The 19,421-nt window shown below is 49.6% G+C and overlaps 1 protein-coding gene and 1 non-coding gene across 4 annotated transcripts in view; both read right to left on the reverse strand.

Annotated features, from left to right (window-relative positions):
- Eef2k (eukaryotic elongation factor 2 kinase) overlaps positions 1 to 15,241 on the reverse strand; it is a 59,617-nt gene extending 44,376 nt beyond the window's left edge. For 2 of the 3 annotated variants that reach the window (XM_037211008.1, XM_028867839.2), the window contains exons 1-2: positions 14,970 to 15,241; positions 1,544 to 1,862 (exon numbers count right to left, since the gene is read on the reverse strand). In XM_037211008.1, the coding sequence (XP_037066903.1) occupies positions 1,544 to 1,786 (243 nt within the window). In that variant the 5' untranslated portion in view covers positions 1,787 to 1,862; positions 14,970 to 15,241. Of the gene's footprint in view, positions 1 to 1,543; positions 1,863 to 6,556; positions 6,751 to 14,969 lie in introns of those variants that run through there. The other variant, XM_037211007.1, reaches the window with a different exon arrangement.
- Positions 1,284 to 1,341, reverse strand: LOC114692246. The gene has a single exon (XR_003734374.1). It is a non-coding gene; the product is annotated as a U7 small nuclear RNA (small nuclear RNA).
- Positions 15,242 to 19,421: the final 4,180 nt, after the last annotated feature.

A 19,421-nucleotide genomic window follows, 5' to 3' on the forward strand; every position in this document is an offset into this window, starting at 1 on the left:
TCTTGAGAGAAAGAGAGAGACCCACGTCCACCACTTCACAGTTTGTTCGTTCCGGTTTGGTTCTCTGCGGTGCTGGAGATGGTGCCCAGGGCCTTGTGTATGAGCTTACCACTGAGCCACACCCCCAGCTTACCACGGAACCACACCCCCAGCACATAGCTTTATTATATACTGTATTGTTATAATTGTTCTATTTTACTATTAGTGACTGTTAACCTCTTAATGTGTCTAATTTACGAGTTAAACCTTTATCACAGGTCTGTGTGTACAGGGGGAAATAGCATACAGAGGCTTAGGTACCCGTCACGTCTCAGGCATCCCCTGCAGTCCTAGAATACACTGCTCATGGGTAAGGATGGATTCCTGTATACATGCTCCAAGCCTGGCGGCTCTGTAATCCCAGCACTTGGGAGATGGAAGCAGGAGGATCAAGAGTTCAGAGTCCAGGCTGGCCTCAAACTCATGATCCTTCTGCCTCCGCCTCCTTCAGCAAATCCTATCCTACAGGCAGGTGGTGGTGGTGGTGGTGGTGGTGGTGGTGGTGGTGATGCACACCTTTAGTCCCAGTACTCAGGAGGCAGAGGCAGGTGGATCTCTGTGAGTTCAAGGCCAGCTTGATCTACAGAGTGAGATCCAGGATAGACATGGCAACATAATGAGGCTGAGAAAGGAAAATAAAAAATAATCTTGAGCCAGGCACATAATCCCAGCACTCCTAAGGCTGAGGCAAGAGGATCATGAGTTCATCATCAGCTTGGCTACTTCGTGAGACCCTGTCTCAACAACAAAGCATGAGAAATGAGATCCTTGTACTTTTTAATGCCCTTCAATGTTTGTTTACTGTATCCTGCTGTTCCATTCTTTCTTGAATGTTGAGATGCGGTCCGTAAGCAATGAATAAACCCGCCAAATTTTTACACACAGGGAAGGATTATACAATGTCCAAGGAATGAGACGCTTGTAGTCTATAGTGCTCTGCAAAATTTTCTATTAAATTCTATTTTGTTTCATTTCTCAAAAAAAAAAAAAAAAAAAAAAAAAGGCAAGACTCAGGGAAAGGCTTTTAAACACCTATTTAAACATTACATTTGTTTCTTGTGTGTGTACACGTCCACATGGGGGAATGTAGGTGTCACAGCATGATTGTAGAGGCCAGAAAACAGCTTACAGGAGCCTGTGTGGGTTCTGGGGATACCAACTCCAATCATCAGGCTTACCAGTAAGTGTCTTCACCTGCAGCCCCAAATGGTTTTCTTTTTTTTTTTTTTTTTTTTTGGGGGGGGGGGGGTTCCGACAAGTCAGAAAACCTGCTAGACAAATTCTAAAAGAACTGTAACACTCCCAAATGGTTTTCAATCTACTGCTCTGTAGTGATATACCGTATCTTAAACTAACAGTCACCTCCCAGATGAACAGGAATACCCTCCCATCCAGAATGCACTGCCAGGGTTTGAAGACAATTATGACATCAAATAGAGACCCCAGCTCCCCATCCCTCATAATAGGTGAGCCGGACACACGCGCAGAACAGGAGGCCACTCACCTTGAAGTGGAAGGAGCTGGCTGGTGACCCTGTGGAGCCGCACTCTGTTTTCATCAGGTTGCTGTAGTAGTTCTGGACCTTGGAGCTGACATTCTGGTTTGACATGGGGTCATCAGTGATGGGGCAGATGAAGTAGTCCTCATCATCGTCACTGTCTGCGTCGGAATCCCCATCGTGGCTAACTCGGGAGGACCCGCCACCGTCAACACCTTCCAGGCGGAAGATGAGGTCTTCGTCTGCCATGTTTCAGCGGTGCCCGTGTTACCCGCGGGGTCCGCTGTGCAGCCAGAGTTACTGCGCAGGTGCAGCAAGGACGGTCCTGCAAGGGAAGCAGAGCGGAGGAGGGTGGTCTGGGTACCTGCATGACGCTGGCGATGACCACACCGTCAGAGGTAAAACCCAGAACAATCATCTGGGGAGGCAATAAGGTGAGAACGTTTCAAATGTCCAAGCCTATTGGCCCAGTCATTTCACTTCGGAGAACTCTTGAGTGCTTAGAAACCAGAAGTATCTAGCAAACAACCACAGCTATTTTAAGACTTAAACTATATCATCAAACCACTCCTCTGCTTACCACCCTCCAGCAACTCCTCCCATACAAGGACTAGAACTCATGCTTACTAAGCCTGCACGGGTTGGGGCCCCTGGACCTCTCGGGCCTTAGCTGCTCTTCCAGGAGACACCGGTTGCTTTCCATTCATCCGACACATCAAGTGCATACCCACCCCCCAAGGCCTTTGCACTTGTTCCCTGTGCCTGGAACAGCTTTCTGTGTTATTTCTCACTATTGGGGTTGTAGCCCAAAGGATGTCACTTGAGAGAAATCTCCCAACTTCCAAGTAAAGGCCCTGTTGTATTTTCTTCTCAATGACCTTCCTGGGTTGAAACTGTCCTGTGTACTTTCTTTTTTTATACTTGTTTCCTTTTATTGAAAATAGATTCTTTTTTACATAATATATCCTGATTACAGTTTTCCCCTCCCTCTACTCCTCCCAGTTCCTCCCCACCTCGATTCACTCCCATTCTGTCTCTCTTTAGGGGAAAAAAAAAAAAAAAAAAACCCTTCTAAGGAATAATAAAATATAACAAATAAGATAAAACCAAAACTATTACATCAAAGTTGGACAACACAAACAAAGAGAAGGAAAAGAGTCCAAGAGAAGGCATAAGAATCAGAGACCCACTCATTTGCACATCCAGAAGTCCCATAAAAACACTAATCTGGAAGCCATAATGTAATATATACAGAGGACCTGCTGCAGACCCATGCTGCCTCAGTCTCTGTGAGTTCATATGAGCTTTGCTCATGCTGATTCAGAGGGCCTTGTTTTCTTGGTGTCCTCCATCCTTTCTGGCTCTTACATGGCTTCTGGTGGGGTTCCCTAACCCTGAGGGAAGGATACAATGGAGACATCCCATTCACAGGGCTGAGTGTCCCAAGGTCTCTACTCTCTGCGTAATGTCTGGCTGTGGGTCTCTGCATTTGTTCCCATCTGCTGCAGGAGGAAGCTTCTCTGATGATGGCAGAGCAAGACAATAATCTCGGAGTAAAGAAGGATATCATTAGGAGTCATTTTGCTCTTTTTCCCCCTTAGGAACAGTAGTATTTGGATTTACCTTAGGTCCCTGGGTTATCTAATTTGAGGTTCTTGGTCACCCAAGCATTATTAGGTATGGGCTCCATCTCATGGAATGAGTCTTTTACTTATTTTTTTTAATGTGTGCACGTGTGTACATGTACAGTTATGTGCCGGTCACAGAGCATGTATATAGGTCAGAGAACAACTTGTCGAAGTTGACCAACTCCCTTCCTACCCTGTGGCCCCCAGGATGGAAGAGGCCATCAGGCTTAGCAGCAGGTGACTTTACCTGCTGGGCCATCTTGCAGGCCCTTTTCCTTCTGCTATCCACATGCTCACTGATTGGCTTAGAAAGTGCCTGGCACAGACATAACATTCGATGTGTTTCCCCTCAGTAAATGAACATTCTTACGATTGTCCTCTGAAGCTCCAATAACATCAATGACAGCAAGAAATTGCTAGTGCCCACAGATGTCCACCAGTGAAGGCCTGTTCCATAAATTACAGTATTTCTACACTGTGTGATGGCTCGAAGTGGGAGGTCTAGAACCCAGGGACACACCAACATGGTCCGGAGACAGTGCAGCAAGACTCTAAGAAGGAAGTCTCATACTGGCAGGGTCAGCTGACTTTCAGCCAGACGCTAAAATTTGGCAAGAATAATCTTCGACAAACGGGGCTGAGAGACCCTCAATCCCTTCCCTACACTGCATGCCAGAGTTACATGGAAATGGACCGAAGCCTAAGAGCTAAACTCAGGAGGTACAGGACATCTTCATAATCTTGGGTTAGGCAGAGGTGTGGGTACGGCAGTGGGGTGGTACTGAGGATGGAGCCCAGGGCCTCGCACACCCTAGGCAGAGTTCCAGTCCAGCCCTTGGGTGTTGTGGCTTCCTTTGACATAAGTTTTATTACATACAGTGCAGGTTGTCCTTTAACTTTCCATGTACCTGAGCTGGCCTTGAACTCACAATATCCTTGCTGCTACCACCTCTCAGGTGCCTAGACTACAGTCAATTTGTCACCATAACCAGCAAGATTTCTTCAACATGGCAGGCAAAGCAATAGGAACAAAAGAATAATTAAGATAAAAAGCTTGTTCGTGAAGAGGGACACTATCATATAAGAGGGGAGTTGGAGAGATGGCTGGGGGTGGGGGTTAGGAGCATCTCTTGCTCCTGCAGAGCACTGGGGTTCAGCTCTCAGCACCCACATGGTAGCTCACAACCACTCATAATTCCAGTTCCAGGGAACCTGACACTCTCTTCTGACCAGACACACATGGGGTGCACACATACCCACGGGCAGGCAAAATACTCATACACATAAAATAAAAAGTAAATAAATCTAAGAAAGAGTAATACAAATGCATACACAGAATAACTGATGTTCTCCTCCAGCCTCTATTGGGTGCTTGTGGTAGATACAAACACAGACAGACAGACAGACACACACACACACACACACACACACACACACACACACACACACAAAGGATTTTAAACCCACACACAAATAGCTGATGTACACATGAAAAGATATCATTAGGGAAATACAATTTAAAGTCACACCCCACTAGGATGGATACAATCTTAAAACTGGGCAATAATAAAAGTCAGCAAAGACGTCCAGGAATTGGAAGCCACAGTTGCTAGAGCAACTGTAAAACTGTGCACCTGCTATGGAAAACAGCCTGACAATTCCTTATGGTTCAGCATTTCTACTCCCAGCATGCACTCAAAGGAAATGAAAATGTCCTCACAATCACTTGTAAACAAGCTGGGTGTGGCGACTGTAATCCCAGCACTCTGAAGGCTGAGGTGGGAGGATTGCAGGTTCGAGTCCAGCCTGGACTACATAGTGAGTTCCAGACAGGCCCACCTAGGCTACACAGTAAGACCCTGTCACTGTCACACACACACACACACACACACACACACACACACACACACACTCACACACACACACACAAAGGGAGAGGGGGCTGCCAAGATGACGTAGTGGGTACAGGTGCTTGCTGCACAAGCTTGGCAGTGAGAATTCAATTGCCAGAACCCACATGGTGGAAAGAACCAATTCCCCAAATTGACCTCTGACTTCCACAAGCACACCACGGCATGCATGTCCCCATATACACATCATGTATAGTCGCATAAAATTAAAAAAGGAAATTTTTTGCTGGGTGGTGGTGGCGCACGCCTTTAATCCCAGCACTTGGGAGGCAGAGCCAGGCGGATCTCTGTGAGTTTGAGGCCAGTCTGGTCTACAGAGTGAGATCCAGGACAGGCACCAAAACTACACGGAGAAACCCTGTCTCAAAAAACCAATAAACAAATTTTTATAACTTTTACACAAACATTCCGAGTGTTCCTATGTCTGGCCTAGTGTTTTGTTTTTGTCTCAGCCATCTCCTTCTTCTGAGGCTTTGTCACTTTCTTGACAGCTGCTGAAACAGAACACACATTCACATTCTAACTCAGCACACACTCCTAAAACGGAAATTAAATCTCAAAACCCCGTACTCGGCCTTCCTTGATAAGACGCACTCTTGCGATGTCCGACTGAACGCGGGCCTGTGGTTTTTATTTCTTTTGACCCTCTTCCTTAGTGTGCTGGCCATACGTTCATTTCTGTACTCCCAGTCTGAACCTTCATGTCAGCTGCCAAGTTTACCCTCAGAGCAGGCCAGCCTGGGACAGATGCCAGAGCCACCTGATCCTCTCTGGGGCTTGCAGCTCCTCGCCCCAGAGCCTGCTCTGTCCCAGTCCGCTTTACAGACCAGGACAATGGGGCACCCAAGACTACTAGCGGACTCAACCAGGTCAGTGGCTCCAGGAGCCAGGATGGTGCCGTGCTAAATAGATTCAGCTGTGGCCCCAGTCAGTGTGGCTTGGAGCTGAGATGCAGAACTTGGCCATTGGAGCAGGCAGGGCTCTGGTGCTGTGATCTGGCCATAGTCATCTCCTAATCCTTACCTGACCACCCCTCCCCCACTGCTCCACAGTGGTAGCAGTGGTGGGAAGTGGCCTTCCACAGCTAGCTCACAGATGCCTTGAGATAAACACTCTCCTGACCCTGGGGACCAGCTGTGACTGCCTGGCACCATGCCTCCCTCATACCCAGCAGGCACTTGGTACACATCCCGAATGGATTGAACCCAGTTTGGCGGGTCTCAATACGTCCTGAATCTGCTCTTAAGGAAACTGAGGCAGCACCTGTCACCTGTCAAAGCTGTTTGTTCCTACAGAGCTAAGAACACAGTCTCTCAGATAAGCGCTGCATTTTCCAGACGACAGCCCGGCAAGACCATGAGCTGTGAGACGTTTCCTGGGGAGAAGCGGACTGTCTGTTCACTCCTCAAAGGGCAGTAATGACAGACAAAAGAGATGATCCTCCCAAGTTCAGCTTGGTGACCCAACAGGGGAAAACTTACAGATTTGCAGGGGGGGGGGGACACGGATGACGGGACTCGGAGGCAGCTGCTCATCTAAAGCCTGCCCCAGACAGTGAGGACTCAGGAAAGCTGCAACCTGGAGCTCCGGACCTGCCTCGCGGGCGGCTCTGCTGCCTGTAGAGTGTCTGTTCCCCAGCAATTGCTCGCTGTCTGCATAACCTCAGGAGGAGCCTGATTAGTCTTGTAGCTTTCTGAGCTGCTCCCCGCAGAGGGGAAGTTTCAGTTCTGTGGAAATGCTTTCACAACACCATACACCCAAGTGGAGCTTACTGAAACAGAAGCAGAAAGGCTGTGTACAACCCGAGGGGAGAGTTGGTTTGTTGTTGTTGTTGTAATATTTGTTTAATTGGGGTTGGGGGCGCTCTACAAAGTTCATGTGGAGGTCAGAGGACACCAGCGGAGTCTCCTCCTACCACGTGGGGTCCAGGGACTGAACACAGTCAGCAGGCTTGTCTGCAGGCGCCTCTACATAACGAGCCTTCTCCTCGGCCCCTTAGGAAAGATGTTTAAGGGGGAGACTGTGTTCTCCTGGCTAGAATGCAGCTGTGGTTCTTGAGCTTAGGCAGCTGTGTTAGGCCATGAGGTACAGCCACACCCCGAGGCTGGCACAAACACAACACACAGGTCTCCCATCAAGGGGCAGCATCCTCGTCATGGATTCACAAACACCATACTTGGATATCAAAACCTTGTACGACGATGATCTATCGCACTTTTCCTTTTCCCCTTACCACAAGTTGCTAATTATATTGACTCCAGCAACGCTTTCTCTTCCATAGCATAAAAAGGTCACATTCCTTATGACTAGATGCCTGGGTAGGGACACATGAGGAAAACTAGCCTTAGTGCAGAGTTGTAGCTTGGTGGTTTGATCTCCCCTCTGCACATGAAGACAGGTACCTAGGGCGAGTCAGATTGCTTGCTCCAGATACTGAGAAAGTCCAGCAGGCCTTACCTCAGCTCCCAATTCCAGTTCTGACCCTCAGCCTCCTCCTAGCAAACTCAATCTATTGTGGACTCCCAAATCCAAGGAAGGAGACCCTAGTTGACAAGACATGAGAACTTTCCAGAAGTTGCTCACTTAGGCACCCACAATTTCCCCTTCCCGCCTCAATATACCTGGGGAGAAGTTTCTGGGGGGGGGGGGAACAGCCAGCTCAAGTCCTCCGTCCCTTCCTTTCTCACTGCCATCAATGGGGGAGGTAGAATCGTAACCTTGTCAGTCAGCTCACCAGCACAGGCCGAGGCACGGGAACAACAGTCATCTTTATTTGTGTCAATTGTGAGGCAGAGCCTTGGGTCCCAGACAGATGTGGACCTGGATATCTGGGAAGCAGCAAAACCAAGCTCCCTCAGGGGTCCTTGGGAAACAGCTGTTCTCTGGAAGCCAGGACCCCTCTCTGTGTGTCTTGCTATGCTGGGATCCTGTGGCAGCCGTCGACATGATTATGCTTGTAATGACCAAAGAAGGGCCTCCAGGACAAGGGACAAACCACAATGGCCGCTGGATCTCCTGGGGGCTCACCCTCAGTGCCCAGGGCTGCCTTTGTGTGGCAGCAAAGGCTGCAGGGTCCCAGAGTCACTGCCACTGTCCTGCTGTGACTAATGCCTGTGCAGGATATGCCCGGCAGCGTTTGCCCACAGCCTAGGACACACAGGCGACTATAAACACAAGAGTGCACATGCCCCTCAAGACCTACTGGCTCCTACCCCTGAACACGGGGCTAGAGGAGCTGGAATCCAAGCTGCCCGACCACACCTGCACTTCTGTGTTCTATGATTGATCATTATTGGTTAGCATCATTATGGCTCAGACGCCGGTTCACAGTGACTGGCTCAGAGGTCATGTGGCTCATTAACTGTCTGCGACTCCAGTTTCAGGGGATCTGACACTCTCTCTTCTGACCTCCAGGAGCACCAGACACTCACATGGCACACATACATACATGCAGGCAAAACACTCATACACAAAGTGCTAAAAAAAAAACAAAAAAAAAAAAAACACAAAAGTCCCTAATATACAAGGGATATGGTGTTCACCTACTGTGTGTAAGTGTGGGCTTGCGGCCAGTGGAGAAGGGGAGAGGGAAAGAAAAACATAACTAATTTTGAGTGCTGGGGTTGTAGCTCAGTGACAGAGCCACTGTCTAGTATATACAAGGCCTGGGCCCCATCCCCAGCACCAGAAAAAAGAAAAGACTTCTCCAGAAGCACATTGATAAAAAAATAACACCCCTTTCCTATCAGGGCCACTCATAATGCCACACAGACCACACATTTCTCAACTCCTGTGAAGAGCCTTTGTAACTGTGCACAGCAGCAAAGCTTCCCATCCTTAGATGCAACTGCGATGTCTCCGGCTATTCCCAGGGGTGCTCTTGGTGGGTATCACCGTAAGTCCAAACAATATACTTTCCTGTCCTCCTTGTTTCCTATTGCATCTACTTCTCGAACCCTGGACTGTCCTGCCTCACAGGGTCCTCAGCACTGGGCTGGGGGTGCACCATCACACCCGACGTCTATGTCCTGAGATCTCTGTGTGGATTTCCTGATGTGATCAACAAGGCTTAGCCCCACCCCAACCCCATCCTCTCTGCTTCCTCCACCCCCACTGGTGGCTCTGCCTGATCCTTCAGGTGCCAGGCAGGAACTTTCTGCCCAGCAGAATTGGCAGTACCTTCCTCAGAGTAGAGTATGAGTTCCTGCCACCAAGAGTCAGAGGAAAAATGCGGCTTTGGAGTTGCAGATGGATGAGAAAGAAGCAAAGGCCTGGGCTCCAGTGGCCCTCTACCTGACAGGATTTTCCCAGAAATTAGAGGAATCATACAACCGAAGGGCTGGCTGCATGCCAGGTGCTGCACTGGGCAGGTTGGCATGTGACAATGACGAGCCACTGGGCCACAGAGGCTTTTCCTAGCCACCTTTCCTTGTCGTGCCCTCCCCCACACCCCCTGCTCTGCTTCCCTCTATAAGGCGAATAAATTTCAGAGAAACTGAGCATCAAAAGAATTAAGTAACCAGCCCAACATTGCTCAGCGAGCCATGGCAAATTAGGACTTAATTCATATCTGTTTGTCTCAAAGGTCTTGTTGGGCCAGATTTTTTTTTCATGATTTGGCTTTCCCTCTTGGGGTCTCAACCATGCCACTAGGTCACTGACTCCCCAGGTGGTAACACCTCAGTGTCTTACATGCTAGCTGAGATGGCCAGCTTTTCTGTAGTTCATTCCTGCGACCTGCCCGGATGGTTTTTGCCAGGCTTGGCGCTCTGGACTGCAGCTGGAGGGGTGAGACACCATGCCTCTTGTGAGAACAGTCACACGGCCTGACCACAGAGAAGGCCGTGTAAACACAGAGCGCATCCTGAGAAGCGAGGCACGCCGTATCCCTGGTGCGACCAGCCAGGAGTACACCACGTCCCGGGGATAGACACAAAAGCCAGCGCCTAGAAGACAATCAAACACTAAAATCCAAAGCCCTCCTGTGCAGGATGCTCATTGAAGCCTTAATGTCAATCTTTTCTGCTCTGTACTCTAAAATGTCATTAACATTTTGATTTTAAAACAAAGAACTCTTGCACAATGGCAGGTTTGTGTGAGCAGGGTCCAGGTTGCAGCCCTTGCGTTTCAGCAGAATGGACATTGACTTAGCCCTCGGCCTTCCAAGCAGGTTGCTGTTCCTGCCAGCCAGGAAGCTGATGTCTCTGTCCCTGTAGAATGTGTGGAGAATGAGGAGGGTATGTGTGTGTGTGTGTGTGTGTGTGTGTGTGTGTGCGCGCGCGCGCGTACATGGAGGTCAGAAGTCGCTGAGTGTCCTGCTCTATCATACACCACCTTATCTTTGAGATGGGGTCTCTCAATGAGGCTGGAGCAAGCAGCCAGCAAGTCCCAGGAATCATCCCATCATGCCTGGCTACATCCCAGTGCGGTTGCTGGGATCTGAACTCAGTCCTTATGTTTACCCAGCAAGCTCTCTTCCCCACTGAGCATGGTCTCCAGGCCTCTGTGCTATTGGCAATGAGCTAGCTAGTACAATTCTTTCTTACAGGGCAACATGGCCCGTGGGACATCAAACATTTAGCGGCCTCAGTGATCTCTACCTACTAGTGAGCCAGGATGGAGTGGAACAGCCCTGGCTGGAGCCTGTTCTAGTCAGGTGAGCATCTGGTAGCTGCTGATGCAAATGACCCAAGTTTGTGTCTCACAACTGGGGACTGGGGGCGGGGGCAGGAGTTCTAGGACTCCTCCTTCAGAACCAGCAGCCTGGAGTCTTCAAGGGTCTGTTCCTGCTTCCTTTCTTGTCTTCCCATCCTTCTTCCTCCCTCCTTCCTTCCCAGAGTTGAGGACAGAGTTCAGGGCAAGCCATCTAACCCTGAGCTAACACCTAAGCCTAAATATTTCTATCCAGAGTGCCTGCTTCCTCAGTCGTCATCTTCTACCTCTTTATTTACTTATTTACTGTTTTTTTTTTTTTTTTTTTTTTTTTTTTTTTTTTTTTTTGGAGACTGGGTTTCTCTGTGTAGTCCTGGAACTTGCTCTGTAGACCAGACTGGCCTCAAACTCAAGGATCCGCTTGTCTCTGCCTCCAGCGTGCTGAGACTAAAGGTGTGTGCGACCACATCTGGCATCTACCTCCTCTTTATAAGGATCCTGTGGTACAGTAAGACAATCCAGGACGATGTCTCTCTCCCCTCTGAGAAGTCACTTTTGCTGCATAAGGCCACACACCTTCGCAGGGCTGGGATGTGGACCTCTTTAGAGGGGTTGTTATTGTTGCGCCTCTGGGTGGAACAGGACTTGTTAGGCAGGACCTGGGAAGAAGTAGTGGGGGAGGGTGTCTGGCAGAGTGGGGGTGGTCAGGATGGAACAGCAGCTGGCATTTCCAGCACCAATCCTGCGCTAGGCACGGTGGGGCTGGGGGGTTGGTCTCCCTGGGGTAGTCACTGTTCACTGTCTGCTGATTTTCAGGCAAGGAAATGGCCCAGGGAAGGCCCTCTGGGGGAGGTAAGAGCCAAGCCTGAAAGGAACAGACAGGTTTGGCCCCAGCGGGTAAAACACTCCAAGCCGCAGAACCTGTGGGTGTGAGGGCAGGGAGAAGGCAGACTCTTGTGGAAAGCGACCGATCTGGGCCTGGAAAGTAGGAGACATACAATCTGATGGAGGAGACCAGTTCCGACATCTCGGTGCTTTTACTCTGACATAAAGTACTATTGCTCTTAACAGTTGACAGTTAATCTGTGAGTCCTTAGTGCATGCCGAGGCTCGGGATATTAATGACCCTCACTTGATGCCTTACTTCTGATGCCTGATGCTGTTCCCCCTTCTCCCTCAGAAACACACAGCACAAAGCAATAAAGTGTCTGAGTCACAGTAATGGTACCACAGGGGTGGGGGTGGGGGGGTCCAGGCACAGGCTATCACAGTCTGCCCCTTTACGTCTGTTGATTAGGACAAGGTCCACTCCTAAGAGCAGAACCCTGTGCTTCAAGGCCCAGTCAAGGGATACACCATGCAGCCCATCTTGAGGTTTTGATTATGGGTTTGTCTGTGGTTTTTGTTTTTCTTTTGAGACAGGATCTTCCGTAGCTAGGCTGGCCTCCAGTTCCCTGTGTAGGAGAATGACTCTGAACTTCTGATTTTCTTGCATCTGTCTCCTGGGTTCTGGGATTATGGGCATAAACCCACCATACTTGGTTTTATGAGGGCTAAGAGTGGAACCCAGGGCTTTGTGCCTGTTTGGCAAGAACTCTACCAACTGGACCACATCCCCAGGCCTGTTTTTTGGGGGGAGTTCTTTTGTTCCAAAGAAACTGAGAGATGAGTCCAGTGCTCAAGATATCATGGACAAGCTGGGTGCCACCTAGAGCAGCCTGGATGGGCCCAGCCGGTGACCGTATCTCCCAGCAGCTCCTAAATGCCTCGGTGAGACCATGTGATTCAGGCCAATGAAATAACCTAAATACCTTTGCACTGCTTCCAGGCCCACTCGGCTGCTCATTTCCTACACCCTGGCAAGTGCAGGCAGATGTCACTTCCATGTCATTATACAGGTCACCTGCTGTGTACCCTCCCTGCGCTTCATGGAGGGCAAGGGTTCCGCTCCCTGACACAGAATCCTAGCACACTGGCATTGCACAGCACACTTGATTCCATCAAGCACCTGCTCCAAGCTATTCTCCTTTTGCAACTGATCACCAGCTTGTCTCCTGGTCAAGTGCTGCACTCCTCTACCACATCTGTGGCCTCCGACTCCCTGGAGGCAGGCGCTGGTTTGTTTTTTTGTTTTTTGTTTTTTGTTTTTTTTTATATTTTTCTTTTCATTTTTCTTTATTAAGAAATTTTCTACTCACTCTACATACCACCCACTGATCCCCCGGCAGGCACTGTTTGCTTCATTCTACAGTTGAGAAAACTGAGGGACAGAGAGATTTAGTGCCTTCCCTATAATCACACAGCCAACAAGGCTGGGAAGTTGGATTTGAAACCAATGTTGGCCCAACTCAGGGACTGTTAATGTCCATCTTCCTCAACCAGGAAACCCAGCAGCGGCTAGCAGCCACCCCTGGGAATTTCTTAGACATGCAAATTGGGAACCTCACTCCAGACCGACTAAATGAAACTCCAGCGTGGTCCAGCAATCAGAGGCAAGCAGGCTGCGCAGAGGGGGTCGAGGATGTGCCCAAAAGTTAGAACCCAAACCCACTCTCACCTCTGGCTCTTCAGACTGTGAAATGCTTCTCTGAGCTACTGTGCCAGCAATTCACCCTTTCCTTCCTCTGAAGCCGGCTTCGAGAGTTTAGTCAAATCCTGTGTGTGTGTGTGTGTGTGTGTGTGTGTGTGTGTGTGTGTGTGTGCTGCTGGTGACCCCCTGGAGATGGCGCCACAGGCACGGGTGAGCCGCCAGATATGTGGTGAGGGCAACTTAGTCCTCATGATCTAGCAGCTCTTTCCCCCTTCACTTCAGGAGCAAGTGCTGGCGACTGGAGCCTGCCACACACCCCCCCCCCCCAACAGACCCTCATCCAACAAGCTTTGTAGACCCTGTGGTAACCTGGGATCGTCTGGGTTCAAATGATTCCTGCAGCTGCCTCAACAGGACACCTCATCTCCTCCACCTGAAGCTCTCCCCCCCCCCCCCATCCGTCTGCCCAGCTGTTAGGACTTGGTTTCTCTGCCCCCATCCTGACGTTCTCCTTCACAACAGGAATTAGAGCAGAAAAGGAGCCTGAACCTCGATCCTGCTCTGCATGCTCCGGTTCCTCCAGGCAGCTAGTTCCCAGGTGGGAATTAACAGCTGCTAGCCCGGTGGAAGTCAAGACCTCTAGGCTCGAGTCTGACCAGGGCAAGATGAGAGAGAGGTTTGAAAATATCCTGTGTGTGGAACAGCGAGGTAGGGCCATTCAGGAAAGGCACAGCTAAGGCGCTCAGACCCTCCAAAGAACCGAGTGGGACCCCATTCTTTGGAACAAAGACTCCCAGGGGAAGTGGAAGCCCTCTCGCCATCTCCAGCTCCCGCGCCTTCCTCTCCCAGGAACTCTTGCAGAGAAAAGAGAAGAACAGAGTCTAAGGTCGACGTCTGAGCACGGCCTGGGCCCTCTGCTTTCTCCATATAGCTCAAACACCCCTTCCTCAGGGAAGTCTTCCCGAAACTTCACTCTTAGTCCCCTGCACACACCTAGTCTACATTCCCTACCTAGCCTCTGGGGGAGTCTAGAGACCTCTCCAGAGCTCGGTTTTCTCCTCTGTAAAATCAGCTTTCTTAGTTCTGTGGCCCCAAGACAGGGAACGCTCCATCATAGAGGAACCAGAAATACGCCCCCAGGGAACAGCATCCCCAAGCCAGACCTCACTGCTCCCCAACACACGCGATCGGCCTCACTCTGGGCGCAGCTGGGCAGGTTTCCCGCAATCTCCCTAGCTAACACTAGCTCTTGGCCAGGGCTTACCCCGGAGGCTCCCGCCCCCGCGCCACCAACTGCATATTAATGCTCAGCCCTTTGGCGCACATGTCTCCAATGCCTGCCAACACCCCAACTCCCTCAACCAACAAGGGCGTATACTGCACAGACCTTGAGGTTCCAGGAGTTGAGGACCGCACAGGCCTCCGGTGTAGGGACTGGGTGAGGGGAATGCGGCTTGGGTCTTTCAAGGGACAGGTAGGCTCTCTGGGACATAGAGAAGACCCGGGCGGAGGCCTTCAGGCGCTGCCTGGTACAGCCAGAACGGCGCCCAACGCTTGCCATAGTCTTTCATCCCTTACTTTACAGGCGCAAATACGGCGCCCCGGGGGAGCTTGGCAACCGGAGAAGTGCCCCAATTGCCTTTCGGGGAGCCGCTGCAGCGGGGCGCGCAGGCCCGGCTCCCCATCCAGTCCCGCACGGCAGCTTCACCTACCTCCCGCAGGGGGACAGAGGCGGCAGCCGCTGCCCACGGTCGCAAGGATCCCGAGTAGCTTGCAGAGGCTCGCGGCCGCGCGCTCCAGAGTGCAGGGCGGTGGATGATCGCGGGGCACGAGCTCAGGCAATTTAGAGCCAGGCTCCGGAAGCCGCGGTGGGACGCGTGGAGACGTCCGAGCTCTGGAGCGGAGCACGAGCTGGAGTTGGGGATGCGGCTGCAGCTGGGACTGGGACTGGGGTTGAAGCGGCTGCTAGGACCCGAGCAGGGGCGGGACTGACGCACGGGGCGCACGCCTCGGCTCACGTGACCGCCTCCGGGTGGCCGTCACCTCCCTGCAGCGGCCACTTGTCTCCTGGCTCCCCCGCCTGTTGAACACTTCCTGAGAGTCTGGGTCTAAAGCCGGTTACTCCGCAGTGTGAGTCTCTGGTCTTCCAGACCCAGGACCGGGCTCCGTGGCAGAATGTGCCGAGCGTAACCTAAAATACTTTACCAGAAAATCTTCGGATTTTCCGACTTCTGCTTTGAAGAAACTTACGACACTTCACAAGAAGGGGGAGAAACAAAAATTTTGTTGAAAAATGCCATGATGAATCCAAATTTGTGATAAGCTAATTTTTAAGGTTTAGACACGCCTGACAATTGCAAGTACTTGTGTAATTTTTAATTAATATTGTCATCAGGCCTTCCTGGACTCTCTGGAGAGAAAAAAAAAAGTTACAGTATTCTTAACTCTGAGCCTAGGACATGGCACATATTAGGTGCTTAATCTGTGGGAACTTGCGCAAGGTGGTGGACCCGTGCAGTCCCCAAAGGATGGCAAATACAAGGCCAGCCTGGGCTACATAGTGAAGCCTGTTTCAAATGAACATAATGAATGGAAGGGAGTACGGGAAGATGTGAAGACTGGAAACCAGTGGTAACAGCCGTGGATACTTTGATGTCATATCCTTCTGCATACTTTAGAAGTAAAAATCTAAACAGCTGCACTTTTTGAGCTGTTTGTCCCTCCAGCCGAATGTCAGCTCTAAAGATAGGCAGGCGTCACTTGCCCTGTCGTACAGACCATGGGACTGAGGCTTAGGAAGGTGTCTTGTACAGGAACACAGCCAGGAAAGGTGGTGAGCTATCTGATCTTAATAAAGACCACTGGCAATAGACCCTGACTCTGGAGCACCTGTTCTACCACAGGCTTATGTGATCTGGGCCTTCAGATTAAAGATCTAAAGACCTGGATCACCTTGGGGTTTTGCCAGCCCAAACACCAGGTGTGTCCTCTCCACTTTGCACCCTCAGAACCATAAGTCAAAATACACCTTTTAAAAATTAGTTTGTCAAGAGGTGGTGGTGCATACTTTTAATCCCAGCACTCAGGAGGCAGAGGCAGGTGGATCTCTGAGTTTGAGGCCAGCCTGGGCTACAGAGTGAGTTCCAGGACATGGAGAGCTACATAGAGAAAACCAACTGGAAAAAACCAAAAGCCAAACAAAAACAACAAATTACGTATTTTATGTGTGAGTGTTTCGTCTGAGAATATCTAATCCTCAGGAACTGGAGTTACAGACAGCTGTGAGCGGCGTGGATGTGGGAATCAAACCCAGGTCCTCTGGAAGAGCAGTCAGTGCTTTTACCCCTAAGCTATCTCTCCAGTCCCCCCACCCCCACCCTAACTACACTGCATATTTTGTTTAAGACACACTGACCTCTACCTCCCAGTCAGCTTCCTGCCTCTGTGTACTAAGCTACCATCCTGATAAACCCACTGTCTTGAAAATCACCCAGTCTGTGCTGTTTATGTTTGTCAGTTTGCCCCAAACATGTCTCATCTGGAAAGAGGAGACCTCAATTGAGAAAATACCTTCAAGAGATGGCCTATGTGTAATTTTCTTAGTGATTGGAAAGGCCCAGTTTACGGTGGGCAGTGCCACCCTGGGCAGGTGGTCCTGGGTGTTATAAGAAAGTAGGCTGAGCAAGCCTAGCAGAGCTAGCCAGTATGCAGCGTTCCTCTGTGGCTTCTGTTTCCGTTCCTGCCCGCAGGTTCCTGCCCTGACTTCCCTTCATGATGGACTGTATGCTGTAAGCTGAAATAAATCCTTTCCTCCCCAGGTTGCTTTTGATCATGGTGTTTTATCACAGCAACAAAAACCCAACTAGGAATGGTACTGTGGCATTGTAACTGGTAACAGAAAGGGACCTCACACACAGGCAGTAATACTCCTTAAATTCTCATCACAACCTTATTGTACAGAAAGGGACCTAGCACACGGGCAGTAATACTCCTTCAATTCTCATCACAACCTTATTGTACAGAAAGGGACCTAGCACACGGGCAGTAATACTCCTTAAATTCTCATCACAACCTTACTGTACAGAAAGGGACCTCACACACAGGCAGTAATACTCCTTAAATTCTCATCACAACCTTACTGCACTCCACTTCGTACAAAGAACACTGGGGCTACAAATGTGACTTTTCCAGGCTTACACAGTAACGATAGAGGCAAGGTTTGGCCCAGATCTGGATATATTCTGACCCTTCTGTCCTGTAAGCCTTGGCTCTGTGGTGATTGAGAGCAGTAAATCCTGTTCTTGCAGGGGAAATCAGTCCTTCAGACCTGAACACTGTTGTCAGCATGAATATTCCCTGCAAAAAGTTGGACTTTGTTTTGTCTTTCTCTTTCTTTCATTTCTTTTTCTTCCTTCTTTTCTTTCTTTCTTTTCTTTTGAGGCAGGGTCTCTCTACATCTGGAACTCACTATGTAGACCAGACTGGCCTCTGCCTCCTGAGTGCTGGGACTAAAGACATGCCCCACAACATCAGGTAAGTTTGACTTTCTTGTTTAAAACCCCATGTTGCCACATGAACTCAGAGAGGCAAATGCTTCTGCCTGGAGCTGCCCAACATGACAGCTCACTTTTACCTTTTCCCCCAGTCTGGCCTGCCCTTCTGAAAGATCAGCCCCTGGGAACAGCCATAGAGAGCTGGAGCGCTGCTCCCAGCTGGATTTACATTTTTGATTCCCACTTCCTAAATAGATAACGATGGTGAGCATGTTTCCAGGTATTCCTTAGATATTTGTATGTTGCTATAGAGCCTAGCAACCCCTCTGTTATATGCCTAAAGGTAAAGGGAATATGCAGAGGAACTGGGGAGTCCACAGATGGCTCAGGAGGTGAAGGCATTCATTTGCCAAGCCTGACAAATAAGCCTGAGTCAATCCTGGTGGTGGGAGATAACTAATTTCTGCAAGATGGTCTCAACACACACACAGTAGCATGTATATACCTACACATAGATGCACACACACAAATTAATTACTGTAATTAAAAAAAATTAGAATATATGCCCACATTAAAAAAAATAAACAATTATGTATGGAGCTGAATGTGACAGACATGCCTGTATTTCCAGAACTCAAGAAGCTGAGGCGGGGTGGGGTGGGTGGTGGGTGGTGGTGGTGGTGGTGGGAGGGGTGGGTGGGGGGTGGGGGGGGCTGAGGAGATGGCTTAACCATTAAGAACACTGGCTGCTCCTCCGAGAGATCCAGGTTTATTTTCCCAGCACCCACCTGGTGGCTAACAACTGTCCCTGCAGTCCCAGAGGATCTGACATCCTCTGCTGGCACCAGGCAGCATGGTGGTACTCAGACATACATGCAGACACACCGCATAAAAAGCAAAAAATATATTTAAAAACAAAAGTTTAAAAATGGTGTCTCACTATTATTGCCGGGCGGTGGTGGCGCACGCCTTTAATCCCAGCACTCGGGAGGCAGAGCCAGGCGGATCTCTGTGAGTTCGAGGCCAGCCTGGGCTACCAAGTGAGCTCCAGGAAAGGCGCAAAGCTACACAGAGAAACCCTGTCTCGAAAAACCAAAAAAAAAAAAAAAAAAAAAAAAAAAAAAAAAAAAAAAAAAAATGGTGTCTCACTATGTAGAAAATGCCTAAATACATACAAATAAATAACAAGTAAAAATTCTGAAGCATGAGGATTGCTAGTTCAAGACCAGCCTGGGCTATATGGCTACATAGTAAGACACAGTTTTTAAACTTTTTTAAAGATAATTTATGTGTCTTGACTGTATGCTCCACGGGCATGCCCATTGCCTGTGGAGGTCAGGAGACAGGGTTGGGTCTCCTGGACCTGGAGTTTTTTGATGGATGCAAACTACCACGTGGGCGCTGGGAACTGAACCTGGGTCCTCTGTAAGAGCAGCAAGTGTTCTTCACAAGAGCCGAGCCAGCTCTCCAGCCCTGAGACAGTTTTTATAAAAAGACTGGCAGAGTCCAGGAAATGACTCCTCTCCTATCTTAGGGTGTTCTCGGGGTGGGGCTTCCAGCTCTAATCCAGGCCAGTTTTTTTTTTTTTTTTTTTTTTTTTTTGTGGTGAGCCTCACTGGTAGAGGAAGGCTTTCTCTTTTACTCTTTTAACTTTACACATAGGATTGGGCA

Source organism: Peromyscus leucopus, chromosome 1, assembly GCF_004664715.2.
Source record: "Peromyscus leucopus breed LL Stock chromosome 1, UCI_PerLeu_2.1, whole genome shotgun sequence".
Classification (NCBI taxonomy): Eukaryota; Metazoa; Chordata; class Mammalia; order Rodentia; family Cricetidae; genus Peromyscus; species Peromyscus leucopus.